This window comes from Acanthisitta chloris, unplaced genomic scaffold (assembly GCF_000695815.1).
Source record: "Acanthisitta chloris isolate BGI_N310 unplaced genomic scaffold, ASM69581v1 scaffold6832, whole genome shotgun sequence".
NCBI classification, from domain to species: Eukaryota; Metazoa; Chordata; class Aves; order Passeriformes; family Acanthisittidae; genus Acanthisitta; species Acanthisitta chloris.
Window position 1 is genome coordinate 53,297 of NW_008659824.1, and position 16,426 is coordinate 69,722.

The following is a 16,426-nucleotide window of genomic DNA, read 5'->3' on the forward strand; positions in this document are numbered from 1 at the left end:
AAGGTGATGGTTTTTTTTTCTTGTTTCTGACAGGTCTGGTAGATTGCAGAGTCATCAAAAGGAACAGCCTGACAATAACTTTTTCATGTGTCATTGAGAGTGGGAAAAGAAAAGAGCCTGAAGTGGGGAAAGCAGTTTCTCAGATGGAGAAGGTGTTACTGCAACAGGTGCCTGGGGGAGCACATGGAGCACAGCATCCTCCTTAGGCAGAGCCCTGATCTTTTCCAATTCTTTCCACTGCTCCTGACTCGCTGGAATGGGATCAATATTCCCTGCTGTGTAAGAGGGATTGTCCCAGTGGCACATCAGGTGGCTTACCCAGGCTGTCTCAAATTGTTCCTGGTGAGGATGCACGATAAGGTCATTGATCCTGTGCTCTAAGCCATGGGTTAACCAGAGGATTTCTGAGATTAAAAGAAGAGCTGTTCAGACAATCACTTGTCTCGGTGAAGAACTTTAGCTACAGGTTAATTTTTTTTTCCCACGGGTCGAGGCCTTAAGCCTTGAGCCTCTCCAAGCTACATCAACCACAGCGTATTGTGGTTAGAGAACATAAACCTATTTCTGACTCAGGGAAGAGAACTCTCCAGGCTGGTCCCATGTGCAGACACAGCTAGGCTGGGGGACTGTTGAAGCTGAAGATTTTGCAGCTCTGTTGTCACAGTAACTGGGTGACTCAACCTGCCACGCTGTCTCTGGTCCTGAGCCGTGTGTGCACACTGAATTTGGAATATACTTCCAGATTTAGGAGATTATTATCACAGAATCCCAGAATGGGTTGGGTTGGAAGGGACCTTAAAGCTCATCTCGTTCCAACCTTTGCCATGGGCAGGGACTCCTTCCACCAGTCCAGGTTGCTCCAAGCCACATCCAACCAGGCCTTAGACCCTTCCAGCAGCAATCCTTCCACCAGTCCAGGTTGCTCCAAGCCACATCCAACCAGGCCTTAGACACTTCCAGCAGCCACAGCTTCCCTGAGCAGCCTGTGCCAATGCCTCAGCACCTCACAGGGAAGAATTTCTTCCTAGAATCCAACCTAAATCTACTCCCTTCAGTTTGAAGCCATTCCCCCTTGTCCTGTCACTCTGTGCCCCTGTAAACCATCCCTCATCTGATTTCTGCATCTATACTGAGCACTACAATGATTAATTACTTGGATATGACATATTTTGGTTTGTTCATGGCTTTTGACTGACTTGCAGAATCAAATTTTGGTGAAGAATTGCTGTCCAGGAAGACTGTATTAATTAAGCTAAGGAAGTTGAAAGAATAATAAACAGGATAATAAAATGAGGACCCCCAAACCACCTGCTGCTTGAACAGTTGAATAGAACAATGAGGTACATGGTCAAGGCCTCCCAGCACACAGACCCCAACAATGTTTTTGAACTTCCTAGCCTTTAAGACTTCGTTGCAGAGATAAGGAGGGTGGAAAGGTGAGAGCAAAGAGGAGAAGGAACCCATCAACCCTCTCACAGCTTCCACAACACATCAGTACCCCTGTGGGGCTGTGGGTGCACAACTCAAACAGCTCTAACAGCAGTGAACTTCTGCAGACAGAGGCTGACATGGAGATGGGCTGACACCTCCATGCCCAGGGATTTACAGTATTGCATGAAAAATAATCACTTACAGAGGAATTATTTCAGACTTCAGCAACATGGAACTGCCAAACACTATTTACAAATCTGTGGAAGAGTGAACTGGCACATTACTGCTCTTAAACAGAATGAAACACCTCTACAAATGGAGATGAATTAACTGGGATGTTTCCAAAGAGCACTTTACCTGGATTCTCCAAAGCCTCTGGCATGCAGCTCTTCACCTCTGTTCACCAGCCTGATGGAATCTATTTCTGCCCAAACACAACCAAATCTAACACCAGAAACTATTTAACCCCGTGTTTACCACACTCCTCATTCTCCACAGAGGAACAAGGCTACAATACTGCAAAAATAAAAGCAATTAACTGCAGGAAACCAGAGAATCCTGAAGCAAAGGGAACAGGAGATGCTAAAGATGTGAATATGAAATATCCAATTCCACTCCTGCTCCAGCTCCACTCCTGCTCCAGCAGCTCCACACTGCTTAGAGAACAGCCAAGCACCTCCTCGCTGAATTTGACTTCAAACAGTATCAATAGTGGCAAAAACAATGCCTGGGGTTTGTAATGGGAGGTTATTAATAGGGCCTTCAGCTCTAAAGGCTGCTGTCCCTGCAGAGCTCTGCGTTTCCAATGTGCAGACATCACCTTTCTATACTTAGTTTTGTTTGTTAGCTCATTTTCAAAGCAGAGAAATCCAACTGCAGGTGCCTGAGAAATCAAACACCAGTGAAAATGCATGAAGACACTGTCCCCAGTGCCTCTTCTTTGTTTATGTGCAAAAGCCCTGGGGGAAAAAGGGAACATTGTTAGGCTTTGCCTTTTCTTTTCTTTCTCCTCCCAATTATTTTTAAAAGCTTAACTTCAGGGCTCAGGATAGCACAGAGCTTCAGGATTTGTCACCTCTTTTCGTTTGTCAAAAAAACAAATGAAATGAAACAAATGTCTCATCCCAAGTGTTCTCTGTGCTACACTGAGAGTGAATCATTGCTTTTTTCCCCAAACCACTAACTATGTGCATTAGCCATTAGCTCTGGGTTACTGGAGCTTTCTGTAACCAGAATCTTAGAACAGAATCATGGAATGGTTTGGGTTGGAAAGGACCTCAAAGATCATCCATGGGCAGGGACCCCTTCCACCAGCCCAGGCTGCTCCAAGCCTCATCCAACCTGGCCTGGAACACTCCCAGGGATGGAGCAGCCACAGCTGCTCTGGGCAACCTGTGCCAGTGCCCCACCATCCTCACAGCCAAGAATTCCTTCCTAACATCCAATCTAACCCTACTCTCTGTCAGTCTGAAGCCATTCCCTGTGTTCTGTCACTCCAGGCCCTTGTAAATAGTCTCTCTCCATCTTTCTTGTAGGCCCTTCAGGCACTGGAAGGCCACAATTATGGGGTCACCCCGGAGCTTTCTCTTCTCTAGGCTGAACAATCCCAATTCTCTCAGCCTTTCCTCATAGCAGAGGTGTTCCATCCCTCTGATCATCTTGGTGACCTCCTCTGGAATTTTACCTACAAGTCTGTCTCTACAAAACAAGGCTGTAGGTAGCCTGTAGGTTTGTTCCTTTTAATCTTGGTTGTAAGTGCTGACCCTGGGATATAGTTTCTTCTCCCTCTACAGCCTCTTTTGCATCACAGAAGTGTCTTCAAAAAGGACATCATCTTACTGTGAGAACAAGAGGTACTGCAAACCTGCCAGGCACCACCACCACAGGCTTTCCCATGGGCAAACTCAAGGCACCCTCAGAAAAATGTTACTGGCTGTGTTCTCTCCAAAGGAGGAGAGAGTTTAGACATTCTCTTCTAAAGAACAACAGAGGAGTACTGTGCTGACAACAGCAACTGCAGACACTCTGCTACTGCTCCACATACAGACCACTGGAAGCAGACAACTTTCTGTAAGACATTTTAACATGTCACCTTAGAGGAGGTTAGTCAATGCTCCAGCCAACCTGCATCTGGCAGTCAAGTGTGTCCAGTTCAGCTTGGGAAACATTTTTGGATTCAAGTGTGTCCAGTTCAGCTTGGGAAAATTTTTTGCTTCATCCTACTCCTGGAGCTGAGTTATTTTAGACAAATTGTGGCAAAGATGCCAGAAGACAGAGCTGTCAAACAGTGTGACTCCTTACCACCTTCATCTCTTGCTCTCTGTACTATTTTGAGAATCAGGGATGGAAAGGAGCTGATATTCATCCGGGGGAAAGCGCCAGATTTGAGAAGCTTAAGCCAAAAGACCTTCTGAGTGTGTTTTCCTGCTTCCATTCTGAACAGGAAAACATCTGTCATCTTGGCAAGCCCTGACTCCTGATGGCACCAGGGGGAACAGAACAGCTTTAGGTGACCTGCTGGACCCTGGAGCAGCTTTCAGTGTTCATTCCAGGCTGGATGAGCCTTGAGCAACCTGCTCTGGTGGGAGGTGTCCCTGCCCAGGGCAGGGGTTGGGGCTGGATCATCTCTAAGCTCCATCCCAACCCCTTAACATACTATGATACTGTGATATGTCCCCTCACCTTGCTGAATTAAACCACTAATAATCTGGGCAAACCCCGTCATGACGTGTGCTGCAATACAATTGCTGTGATTATATTTAAACTGTGATTCTCTTTAATAGTAATAAAATCCTATTTCTTTCCTATTGACAAAAAAATGAACAATATTCCTGATGTCACTTACAATGCCAATGAAAAAAAACAACAAACAACCCAAACAAACCAAACAAAATAAAACAACTGAACAGTTTTGTTATTGCTAAACATCATGATAATCTAACCTCAGTACCAGGCAACATACCTGCTAAGTGGGATAATAAATAATATTATAAGTTCAAACAAATAAGTATTTCGAGCTGAAACTGTTGTTTTAAATTACCAACATCCCTTTCTACATTGTTAACACTTATTACCAAGCTTCCAATTTGATGTCCAACCCCACTGCAGGCACTTCAGCCTGATTTCCAGCTGCTGGTTCATTTTGCTGCCCTACACCACAATGCTGAGCAGGAAGGAGGAGCTGGAGCTGCAAACAGAGCAGGCATTAAAAAACATGACCCTCCTCACAAGGACAATTGGATCTGCACTTCAGAGATAACAGCACGGGCATAATAAGGGGAATTGATCATTGGCTTCTAATAAGGAATTGCATACAGCCATGGCAGGGGTTTCTACAGACCCAAACTCAATCCTTTTCAATTTGCTTCGGCTTTTTCTTGAGAAGTTGATAAATGAGCAGTTTTTCCCCTGTCCTTTGTATTGGAAGATTAATTAGATACACTGCTGGTAGAACTGAAGGAATAAAAGGCTTAAGGTGCAGTTTCAGGGCCTTCCTGCAGTTATCTCCTGCTTTTCTGTTGCATTTGTGTTGTCTTACCACCTCCCAAAAAGGCTCAAGTATCTGGATAAATACACATATATACAGATAAGCACAAAGAGACAGAATGCTCAAGAGAGAAGAGAGAGAGCAAGTTATTTTTACTCCTATCCATTGGAACTCCCATAAATCAATACACAATTCCCTGCTAAACCATGCCTGCAAAAATCACTTCCAGACAAAACAGCACCAGAGGTGTGAATAAAGTCAGTCACCCATATCACTGAGGTGTGAGCTTCAAATCACCACTTTGCATTAAAACACTTAAACAGCAACATTACAAAGGCAATCTGCTTTAATACTCCACAGAGAATAATAGTGAAAGGAGAAAAAGCTCAGCACAGCTCCTGCTCCCTTAGCCAGTTCTTCTTAGGTCTGCTGTTCTCCATGTGCCATAGGCCCTGGTGCCTGCTCCAGTTCTGCACCCAGGTGGGATCAGCAGCCTTGTCAGAACAGTGACAGGTGACAAAAAAGTGTGTGTGTTTGCTCTGCATTGGAAAAAACACTGTTTTTAACCTGGGCCCTTTGCTCCTCTGACTGAAGGTGCTGTGAGCTGCCACCCCCTAACACTGCTGGGGCTGCAGGGGAGCCTGATTTCCTCCACGAGCCCTTCCAGGCTTCTCTTAGAGGAGCTTCAGTATTCCAGGTCTTTCCTGCCACTGGTGATGGTGAAAGATGATGTCAGGAGTCACTGCAGTCCCTGAGCCAGGTAAAACACAACAATCTCCCATGCAGGTCCCTGGATATCCATTCCATGTGTTCCCATCACCTTCACTGGGCACAGGTAACTTCCAAGGATCTCCCCACCTACCTGTCTGTCACATTTAATCCTGTGGCACTTCCAGAGCAGCAAATGGAACACACTGAGAACATCAATTCTGCTCCTTTTCCAAATGCACAGGACAGTCCTGGAGAAATGGGCACAACGCCCTGAAATCCCTTGAAAACAGATGATCCAGGAAATTTTCATATGGAGAAAATCTCCCAGTGAGACTTACTTTATCCTGTCCTACACCTCACCTGCCTGAAGAGTGTAAGAGCAGAGGGGTTAGGCTTCCTCTATTAAAATCAAAGGCCATTACAAGTCCTTTAGGACACACAACTCTCTACAAGAGGAATTGCATTACAAGATGCAAAAGGCAACTGAGGCAGATTTTGTGGCTATTGTCAGTTGTTTTCATAAAATAGCATCATTAAGCTATTTTTAAATCTAATTAAGCTTTCTTTAATCTAGAACAGACTCGTTCTTGATCCATCCATTTATCAACCTGGGCTGGCAGACACAGAAAAACTGCTGAAATCCCTTGTAACAACAGAAAACTTAGGAAAGAAAAAATATTCTTTCCCCAAAGCACGAGTGTAAAAAGTATTGGTAATTGTTCTGTGATTAGAAATCCAAGTTTCTTAGGCCACGTTATTTCACAGTATGAACTAGTTCAAAATTCAATACTCCCCAATGACCACCTGCTGGAAAATACTACAACTATTTCTAGTTCCACTGACTTTGCTCCCAGTGATTTCCTTCCTGGTAAATGATGGAAATCCAGCCCTGGTGAGCAGCCACCAAAGACAATCCAAGCTGTTCTGGAGGGAGATATTGATGCTAATCCTTTTTGTTTTCAAAATAGGATGGTAAAACCATTTCCAGTGCAGCACCTGAAGTCATGAGTCAAACTGAAAAGTTAGGAAAATAAGGAGAAAAAATACCAAGTAGTTTTGAATTTGCCTTCCTACAACTAGAACTAGCTCAGCTAGAGATGAAGGCAAAAAAAACAGCAGCAAGGAGAGGTGGATTTTTATTCCATGTTAAACTCCTGTTTTGTTCTGCAGTTATGTGGGAATAAAATGAAAAGGACCACTGGGAAAGATACAGTCAGGCTATGAAGCCTGGCCATGCCACAGCTCTGTTTTCAGGTTTTTGTGGCTCAGTAATTAGTTTAGGAACCTACAGAAAATCCTTCCTGGCACTTACTGTGTGATACTTGCTCTGAAAACATCTGGTGTTGAGTTTACAAATACTAACACAGGCCAGAAGCAGTGGAAAGACACACAGAGCCTCATTTATAAAGCACAAAAATCATGTTTAAGGGTCTGGTTTGTTTTGGTTTTTTAGTAGAACAAGTTTTGCTACATTCAACCAGACACACAACTCCTCTTCACATAACCTCTGCACTCCCTGGGACTCTTGCAGTGATGATTATCAAGACTGTAATTTTGAGCATGTCAACTCCTGCAATTATTAACACCTGTAAATGAACCTGTAAATAAACCCCATGATGATAACAGCTAACTATAGAACCATGGATTAGTTGAGGTGGCAGTGACCTCTGGAGAACATCTCATCTGAACCACCTCATGAAGGAAGGTGACCCAGAGCAGCTTGCTCAGGGCAATCTGTGTTCTGAGTAACTCCACAGATGGAGATTCCAGAACTGCCTTGGGCAACGTGATCCTGTCCCTCCTAAAGAGGACAAAAAGTGTTTATTGTCATCAGCTGAAAGGAACCCAAGAGACACAGTGAGGACTGTGAAAAGAGCAGCATGTGGCACACAGCACATTACATGGGAGAAGGGGAAAGGTAGGCACGAGAAAATGGACAAATACCTCTGCCAAAAAGTACCACAAGGACATGTGTTTTAACCTCCCATCAGAAAATACACACAGTGTAAACAACATAAAGATGATTCTCCTGGACTTGGTAAGTGCTTAAAGGACTCATTTTCAGTAACAGAGCAGAGGATTAAATACTAAACATCCAACTGCAGCCTTGTACTCCCAAATACTCTCTTATAGTAGTTGAAATCCAAGTCCAATTTTACCAAAACCTTTGCATGGATCTTCTTTTTTAATGACTGGAATAAACATCGGTATGGGGAGACCTATTCTTCCATAAGGTGAGTGTTTGAACCAGAAGGGGAAAAGCCCTTGCTTAATAAACAGTGAAATTAAGCAGCACAAGGGAAATTAATAAATACACAGAGAGAGAAAAAGAGGCAGGGTTAGAGGAATATTTTTCCTGCTGGGATCTCAGCCCACACCAAACATGCATTTCCCACCAGTGCTCACACTCCAAGAAATAACAGAGCCACTTTTCCTCCAAGATCAAATGTTTAACTAAGCAGATTCCAACCAAACAAAATCCCAGACAGCTTTCTGAACCTCTGCAGCCATTTTAAACAGATTTCCATCTTCACAAACTTACAGTCAGACTCCTCTAATGTGTCACTGCTCATAACAAGCCCAATACTTGTGGTCCAAATGTTCAGAGCAGCCTGACCTTGGACAGCACAGCCTTGGGTAGAATATACAAACAGATTGTGTCTTGGTAAGTTTGATACACAAACAAAACCAAATTTTACCCCAATCCACCTGTATTATTCAGCAGCACTGAGCAATAAATATCTTCTGAGCAAAACAAACAATATTTGAGCTTTGGTTGCATGATTATCATACAGTGATTTAGTGCCATCCCTGCTTGTAAAACAGTTAATGAATTAGCAACTTCTGAGAATTCAGTTTGTTGATAACACATCAGTTTTCCATCTCTAATTATTAGCCTGTACCCAAGGAGACAAAGAAGGCAAAGCTCAGAGCTTCACTTTCTTTAAACACAAAAGGTGTGCACAGAAATGTGTGCATCAGTATGCAAACACATACAAAAAGTAACAAACTAACGATTTGTTTGCTTTGCTTTCCATACATCATTGCCATTCTTAATGTTGCCTTTTGCTTTCCCTGCACAAACCCCTGGGTGGAGGAGAGGCAGTGAAGACCATCCTTACCTTAATGTTGCAAGCTTGTTCCATGAGTCTCCTGGCGTTCTCCTCAGCTCTGTACCTCTTGGGCAGCTGAACCCTGAAGAATTTTAAAGCTCCTTCAAAATCAGCTTGTAGAAGGTCCTCTTTGGAGGTCTGCAATGGAACACAGGGAGCTACAGTAAACCCTGGGAACACGCAGTCACACTTGTACTGGATTTGTCATTTACTGGATGTATTCCAAAGCACCAATATTCATATTAGCTTCAAATCCTTCTCCTAGAAATCAGCTCTCTAACCCTGCCTCATATAACAGCACAGAGGCTACAGCCCATCCCAGGAATCCCAGACAGGGCAAGACAAAGGATCCCAAATGGGAATGGATTTTATCCTTCTACACCAGCTGGGTAAGAAAGGCTCAGCCTGTCAAGATGTCAGTGAAAACAAAAATAAAACCCAAGCAAACAACAAAAACCTAGGAGAAATTATAGTAGTTTGTAGAGAGCTCATGCATTAGAGCATTGCTGATTCTCACTGCTGCCTTAGAGAATGTAGATATAAAATACATATATCATGGTCACCGACATGAAGAGCAGAAACAGAAATGCTTATGACTCATAGGAGGCATCAGCAAGTCAATGTGCCAATGTCTGTGACACAATTTCTCATAGAACACTGTGCCAGAAAATGTTTCACATGCTTCTTTCTCCCTCTCCCATTATCCTGCACCTCTCAGTGTGGTATCAAGCCTAACAGGTCAGAAAATGTTACACATTCAGCATTAAGCCAGTTCTGCCACTGACTGAGCAACGTGACTCGTAGGGACAAATGAATTCGTCCTGGGAGTTACTCAGGTCTGCACCAAGAGGTTCAGAGATTCAGCAGTGACTAAATCCCAAGCCTTGGGATAGTTCCTGCAAATGGCTCACAGAAACTGAATGTCCAGAGAATCAGAGAATTTTAGGGGTTGGAATGGAGCTTAGAGATGATCCAGCCCCAACCCCTGCCCTGGGCAGGGACACCTCCCAGCAGAGCAGGTTGCTCAAGGCTCATCCAACCTGGCTGTGAACACTGCCAGGGTTGGGGCAGCCACAGCCTCCCTGGGCAACCTGGGACAGTGTCTCACCACCACAACAGGGAAAACTTCTTCCCTAATGTCTGATCTAAATTTGCCCTCCTTCAATCTGAACCTGTTACCCCTTGTCCTGTCACTGCAACTCCTAACAGAGTCCCTCTCCAGCTCCCTTGAGAAGACATTTAGGATCTCAAAAATGTGCATTTCAATGTTTTTAACCCAGAAAGAGTAAAGAAAACTGTATCAATATTTGCTGTAGTATGGTGGAGACCAATGCTGTGTAATGCTCTATTACTGCAAACACCTCAAGAGCAGCACAGGCACCTCTGGTTCAGGTTAACTGCTGAATTACTTGCTCAGGTACCACCACCACCACTTGCATGTGTGCATCCTTTGCCATCTCAGAGTAACATCCATTCTGTGCCTATTTTTGCCTCATTTTATGCAGTAGGTATGTTACATACACATAGGTTCAAAGTTTGATTCTTAACTATGTTGTTATCCACTCAAAATCATAGAACCCCAGAATGGTGTGGGTTGGGAAGGGACCTTAAAGTTCATCTTGATGCATGGGCAGGGACACCTCCCACCAGCCCAGGCTGCTCCAAGCCCATCCAGCCTGGCCTGGAACACTCCTAGGGATGGAGCAGCCACAGCTTCTCTGGGAAACCTGTGTCTGTACCTCAGCACCCTCACAGGGAAGAATTTCTTCCTCATCCCTCATCCATCCCTGCCCTCTGGCAGTGGGAAGCCATTCCCTGTGTCCTGTCCCTCCATGCCCTTGTCCAAAGTCCCTCTCCAGCTCTCTTCCTTTCCTCAGAGCTCTCCCAAGATCTATCTGATCCTCCCTTCACTCCCAGCCAAGGCAGCTGCTGGCTCCTCCCTGCAGGGATGCAGGCAAACCTGCCTTCAGGAGCTGCTGAGAGATGTTCAGCTTTACAAACCATCACATCTGATCCTGTCCACGAAAATCTGGCAGGAGCAGCACTTGGCTGAGGCTCAATCAGACAAGACTGATGCAGTGTTGACAGAAAGACAGGGCAGTTGGTGTCCAATGATTCAGCCCCACTGTGGCCAAATCACACTCCTGAACCAGTTTCACTGAGGTCAGGAATGCTTTGGCCACACTTGAGGGTGTTTGCAAACCAGACTCCTGGACAGCTGCTTCCAGCACAAAGCAAACACTAATTTTTTGCCAAAGTTTGAGCATTTTGTTTTGCTTCCAGCACAAAGCAAACATTATTTTTTTGCCAAAGTTTGAGCATTTTGTTAGGATTTTTACATTCTAACAACTTCCTCTCTGACATCCAGTAACAAACTTCCATATGAATTTGAAGTATGGATTGTTCCTAGAGGTCCTGACTAGACATTGGTACTTCAACTTTGTATTTCATCTGTTTTTCTTAAATTAACATAATGCAGTAAGAGTTTTGGGATTTTTTTTTTTAATCAGAGGAGAAAAGAACTTAGAAAAACATAATAACCAACCACAAATTGACCTGCCAAACTTCAGAAACACAGATGCATTTACCCTTTATGTCCATAGCACTTCATTTAAAATAATAAAACAAAAAAACTCTAAGGGAAATATGTCAGAAAAACAGCAACTTTGTACAAAACATTTGAAGTCAGGTTGAATTCTCTTAGGCTTCTGATTGAATTCCTCATACAATAAATACTGTATGAGGAATTCAAGCAGAACTCCTCAACAAATTACTCTTATTAATTTTAAGTGCTGGCAATTTTGAGTTCTCAGTCCTGAAAAGTTTGTATTCTAACTGAGTCTAATTGAGTACTTAGTCTGTTTCCTGCTAACTAACCTCTCTAGGTGCTCTCTAAGAACACCAGAAACAACATCAAACCAATGTGAGGATACAGAGACATGCACAGGAGAGAATAAAATTTAAACACAGAAATTTTGGCAGCCAAAGATTCACATTTCTTGACATTTTGTGACTGTAATCAATAACTCATAAAGACATCTCCAGGCCCTTTTGTCAGCTGTTTGACAGGCAGAGATGTGTAAATCTGTTGGTTCATGTCACTCAGTTCATGGAACTCATCAACAACTGATTCCACTAAACCATCTGGTAAGGTTAATGAGCAAATAATTAACAATAACATTAATTATAACTCATTAGGCAGGTGCATTGCATTTCTGGCCACTTGGGGACTTCAGGATATTTTTTATTCTTATGGGTATAATTTTTAAAGAAACAAATTTTTGGTTAAAATCTATTTTTAAACCAGGCAAACAAGGAAACTCAGTGAGAACTATGACCAAAAGGCTCAGTTTGCCCTTCTAGGGTTTGACTAAATCTGTCCTCAAATGTCCTTTCCACATTGCTTAAGTGTTTCAATAGATTCATAAAATTCTCTTATATGGATGAGCTGAAACTAAGGGAAAGGCCTTTCCCACAAGTATTAGCAAAGCTTTCAAATCTAAAAGGAAAAGTCTGGAAAAAAACCCACCAATGTTCACAAAACAGGAAGAGAATCTGAGAGACAAATTATGCTAATTTTGTAAGAAGTAAATAATGTTACTACGACTTTCTCCCAAATATTTAGGAAACTGTGATTAAGACAAAGGGCAAAGCCTTGGCTTTTTTTTTTTCTCCCTTTAATTTAAATTCTCTGTCTTCAATTATTAATTCTGCAGCTTCATTTAATACTGACTATATCAACTAAAACTCCTATTCCCACCTGGGAACTAACACAACAGAAGAAATTCTGGACCAACCACACTAGACTTCCTTAATATAATTCTTCCTCCTTCCTACAAACAGATAAAAATCACTAATTTCCACAGGATTCCATGTGTATATTTAGATTTTCTGTAGAATGTCAGTGAGCATAAACTGCCTGGTTTACACTTTAATGAACATGTGTGGACAAGGCCAAGTTAAAGGCTGAACAGAATTTGGCTGTGCTCTGCTCCACTATTCAATTTGCTTTTTTGGAGATTCACAATGTTCCAAAGTATCCTCACAGCAATTTTTCAGAACATAATCTTTTTATATATAAAATCAAAGCATCTGTTTCTCTCTATTTCATGTCTATAACACACAGAGATGGTTTTAATGTCTTAAAAAGTATAAAATCAAGGCACAGGAGCTGTTTCTGAGCTGTTTCTCCTTGCCCTGGCAGCACCCAGACTGCAGTGCTGCTGGGCACGACTTGGCTCTGTGCTCAGCCACGAGCCACAGCCCTGACACTGCTCAGAGACTCCAGGAGGATGATCCTGACCTCCTCTGCTGGAGAAAGCTGAGCTCCAGCCTGGGAAAGTTCAGTGGCTAAAGCTACACTGCTACAGGACACAGCACACACTTCCAGGACAATACACCAAGTCACTCCTTTACCTCTTGAGCTCTTATCTTTACCTCTTGTGTCCAGCTACGTTATCAAACACATTTTGCCCTACATCAAATTCACACTCTCTGTAAAACACTGTTTGGCACCAAAGCCTCATGGAGAAGCAGCAGCTCCAGGTCTGTGTGTGCTGAGTTGGCATCTGTGAGCATGGCACTAATCCTGGGTACACCCAGCAGCATCCTCTGCCCAGCACCTCACCCCTGCCTGCATACACAGCTCCAGACTGAAAGGCAAAGTTCATCCTGCCACATCAAACACTGATCAATGTGGGGAAGAAAAACCTCCCAGGCTTCACCCACCCCTGGTCATCCCCCAGGGGATAAACCCCAGAACCAGTTCCACTCACCCATCAGTGCAATCAGCTGATGCAGTGAGGAAGTGAGTGGCATTTTTCTAAGCCTGGCAAAAAGGTGATATTTCTCACATAACACCACAGTAGCACATATTCTGCCCCCCCAGGCACTTATTCCCAGAAGCACAGCAGAGAGAGAAGCTTATGCACATTAAAAAATATATAATTCTTAATTTGATGAAACACTGAGGTTCTGAAGTATCTTCAGTTCTGATTCAAGTACAAATGTCTTGGTCCTCAGAGATTTATGATTAAAACCAAAAATCATCAGGAACACAGTCTCCCCTTTATGAGAAGGAGATATGTCAAAAGGGATGGATGTCAGGAGAGGTATATTCAGCTAATAAAACCTGACAGGGAATCGCCTTGACTCCACAAGTCTCTCTAAAAACACAAGCACTATTTGTATTATTTTGCCTTTTTCACCCTCTTTCTTTCTCTTTAAATAAACACTACTATGTCAGTCAGCAAAGCCAAGCAGCCTGGGAGATGAGGGATGCTAAATTTCCTGGTGTTCTCCATCTGGAGGGCCAGATACAAAGGCTGATTAAGTCAAGTGAAAAAGAGCTTAGTGGGTTTGTTTCTGCTTTCCTCAGAGCTCATCACAGCACAATTCAGAATGATTTGGCAGTCCTTGCCCAGGAGACCAGCAGCAGGATGGGAGATAGGCTGGCTGAGTGTGTTGGTACACTGGGAGCTAACTGGAATAAAGCTCACACACCCAACAGCTCAAACCACACGTCATTAGCCACTAGGCTCATCCTACAAGTGACTGTGGATCCCCCAATCCACCTGCACTTCACAGGCATCCAAGAGGCAGTGGCTTTTTGGTTTTTCTCTGCCATCTCCCAGTGCTGGACATGCTGCTCCAAGCACACACCTTGTTTGTAACCCTGCACAGCTTACAACACGCAGAGCACATGTATTTCTGGGTGCTGCAGAGCACTGAGGAGGGTTTCAGTCCTATGACCAAAATGCCAGACAGGTCACTGCATAGAACACAGGGGGCACAAGGAATGGAAATAAAGGCACCATCCCATGGGAAAATAGGACTGTCATGGATCACACAAAAATGCCATTCTGGTGTCCCAGGCCATGGACCAAGGGTCCCTCTGAGCTGCAGGCAGGTGTAGTTACAACATCCCCAAGGAGAATCACCAGGAGTAGGTACTGGCTCCTGGATTAGGCACAATTTTGTGGGTTTGAGGCTGCTCTGTACAGCAGGAGGAATGATAAAAGCATGTCCTCTGTGCCTAACATGCCCCACCGACTGCAGGCCACTCCACACACAGGCAGCATCTGCTGGGATGGATGAAAACACCCTCTACTATTTATTTCCCAGACCATTCCACACAGGTTATTTTCACCTTTCATACATACTGTCAACTGCCTGTTCAAAATCAAACACAGAAACAGCCTAAAGCATTAAAGACATCAAGACAGCTTGATTTCTGACGAAATGTTTCCAACTAACCTTTGATGTGACAAGCATAAAATGCGAAATGCTGAGCATTAATGCACTTTGCATCAGTCCCTAGAAGTCAACTGGGCATGCTGCTTATCTGGAATCGTTACAGAGCTGAGCACAAAAGCATTAGGCTTAAGGAAAGATGTCATTTCTAAGGCAATCCCTCCAGCTAGTTAAGGAGTGGCACTGGTCCCCATGAGCAGGACCAGCATCCAGCCCTCCTGAGCTAACTCAGTGCTGTCGAGACGGATGATGAGAAGCCAAGAAGAAAAAAAACCAAGCCCCCTCTCACACCCTCCATCCAGCGTGGAGACTCCTGGGGGCAGAGGCAGGGCTGGGAGGGAGGATGGCAAATCCCCAGGGAAGGAACAGCAAGTAAAGGTGATCTCACCGCGAGCAGCCGAGGCACGAAGAGGCGATGCCCCATGCCCAGCAGTTCCAGCACCCGACACGCATACTCATTGACCAGCTTGCTCCTCTCGTCGTGCATGTCCTGGGACTTCTTGGCAGGAGGGGTGAGCTTGGCAGCTGGGGTTTTGCAAGGCACCCCTTCTTCCATGAGCAGCAAGTAGTAAGGATCCAGAGTGAGCAGAACTGGGTTTTGTGAACAGCAATTTCCAAAAGGTTGGGAGAGCCAACCCCTAGGCTGGAACGGGTTGGGATTATAATCTGCTCTACACCAACGCCCCTCGGGGCTCTCAGGGAGAGAAAAACATCTTGGCTAAGAATCGAGGAAAAAGATGATCCACCGTGCTGGCTCGGTCAGAGTCCGCAGGAAATGGGCAAAACCCAGCAGAGACAACATGGATGTAAAAACTGCGGGCTGGAAAGCAGAGAGATGCGGGAAGATGCTGCGGGAAGATGCTGCGGGAAGATGCTCAGCGGCAGAGCTCGGCGAGCGGCGTTGGGGACCGCGGTGAGCAGAGTGCCATCGCCCTGCTCAGCATCAGCGAGGAAGGGGTGGGCACGGAGGGGGCTGGGAGAGGAGGAGGAGAGAATTCTCTCGGGGGAGAATGCCGTAATGCCAAGCCAATGGTGAGCGGGGGCAGAGGGGGCTCCCCCTCCCCATCACCCTCCCAAGCTGCTGGACCAGCTGGGAATCTTTCCCGTTTATTCGGCATCCTTATAGGGTTGAGCACAAAAGGTTTAGGAAAAGATGTCATTTGAAAGCAATCTTTCTAGCTACTTAAGGAGTGGTCACCTCATCAGCAGGACCAGTATCCTCCCTGAGCTAATTGGGTGCTTTGGGGATGGATGGAGAGAAGCTAAGAGGAAAAAAAAAAATAATAATAAAAATAAGAGCACTCTCACCCCCTCCAGCCAGTGTGGAGATTCCTGGGGGGAGGATGGAAAATCTCCAGGGAAATTGGTCCAGCAAGGAGAGTGAATTTGTGTGTTCATCTGCAGAGCAGCATCTCTGCCCCTCTCCCCGGCG

At 44.5% G+C, this 16,426-nt stretch overlaps 1 protein-coding gene across 1 annotated transcript in view; it reads right to left on the reverse strand.

Annotated features, from left to right (window-relative positions):
* LOC103797345 (rab GTPase-activating protein 1-like) overlaps positions 1 to 15,550 on the reverse strand; it is a 61,772-nt gene extending 46,222 nt beyond the window's left edge. The window contains exons 1-2 of the mRNA XM_009069553.1: positions 15,383 to 15,550; positions 8,752 to 8,880 (exon numbers count right to left, since the gene is read on the reverse strand). Of these exons, the coding sequence (XP_009067801.1) occupies positions 8,752 to 8,880; positions 15,383 to 15,550 (297 nt within the window). The remainder of the gene's footprint in view (positions 1 to 8,751; positions 8,881 to 15,382) is intronic.
* Between the last annotated feature and the right edge of the window lie 876 nt (positions 15,551 to 16,426).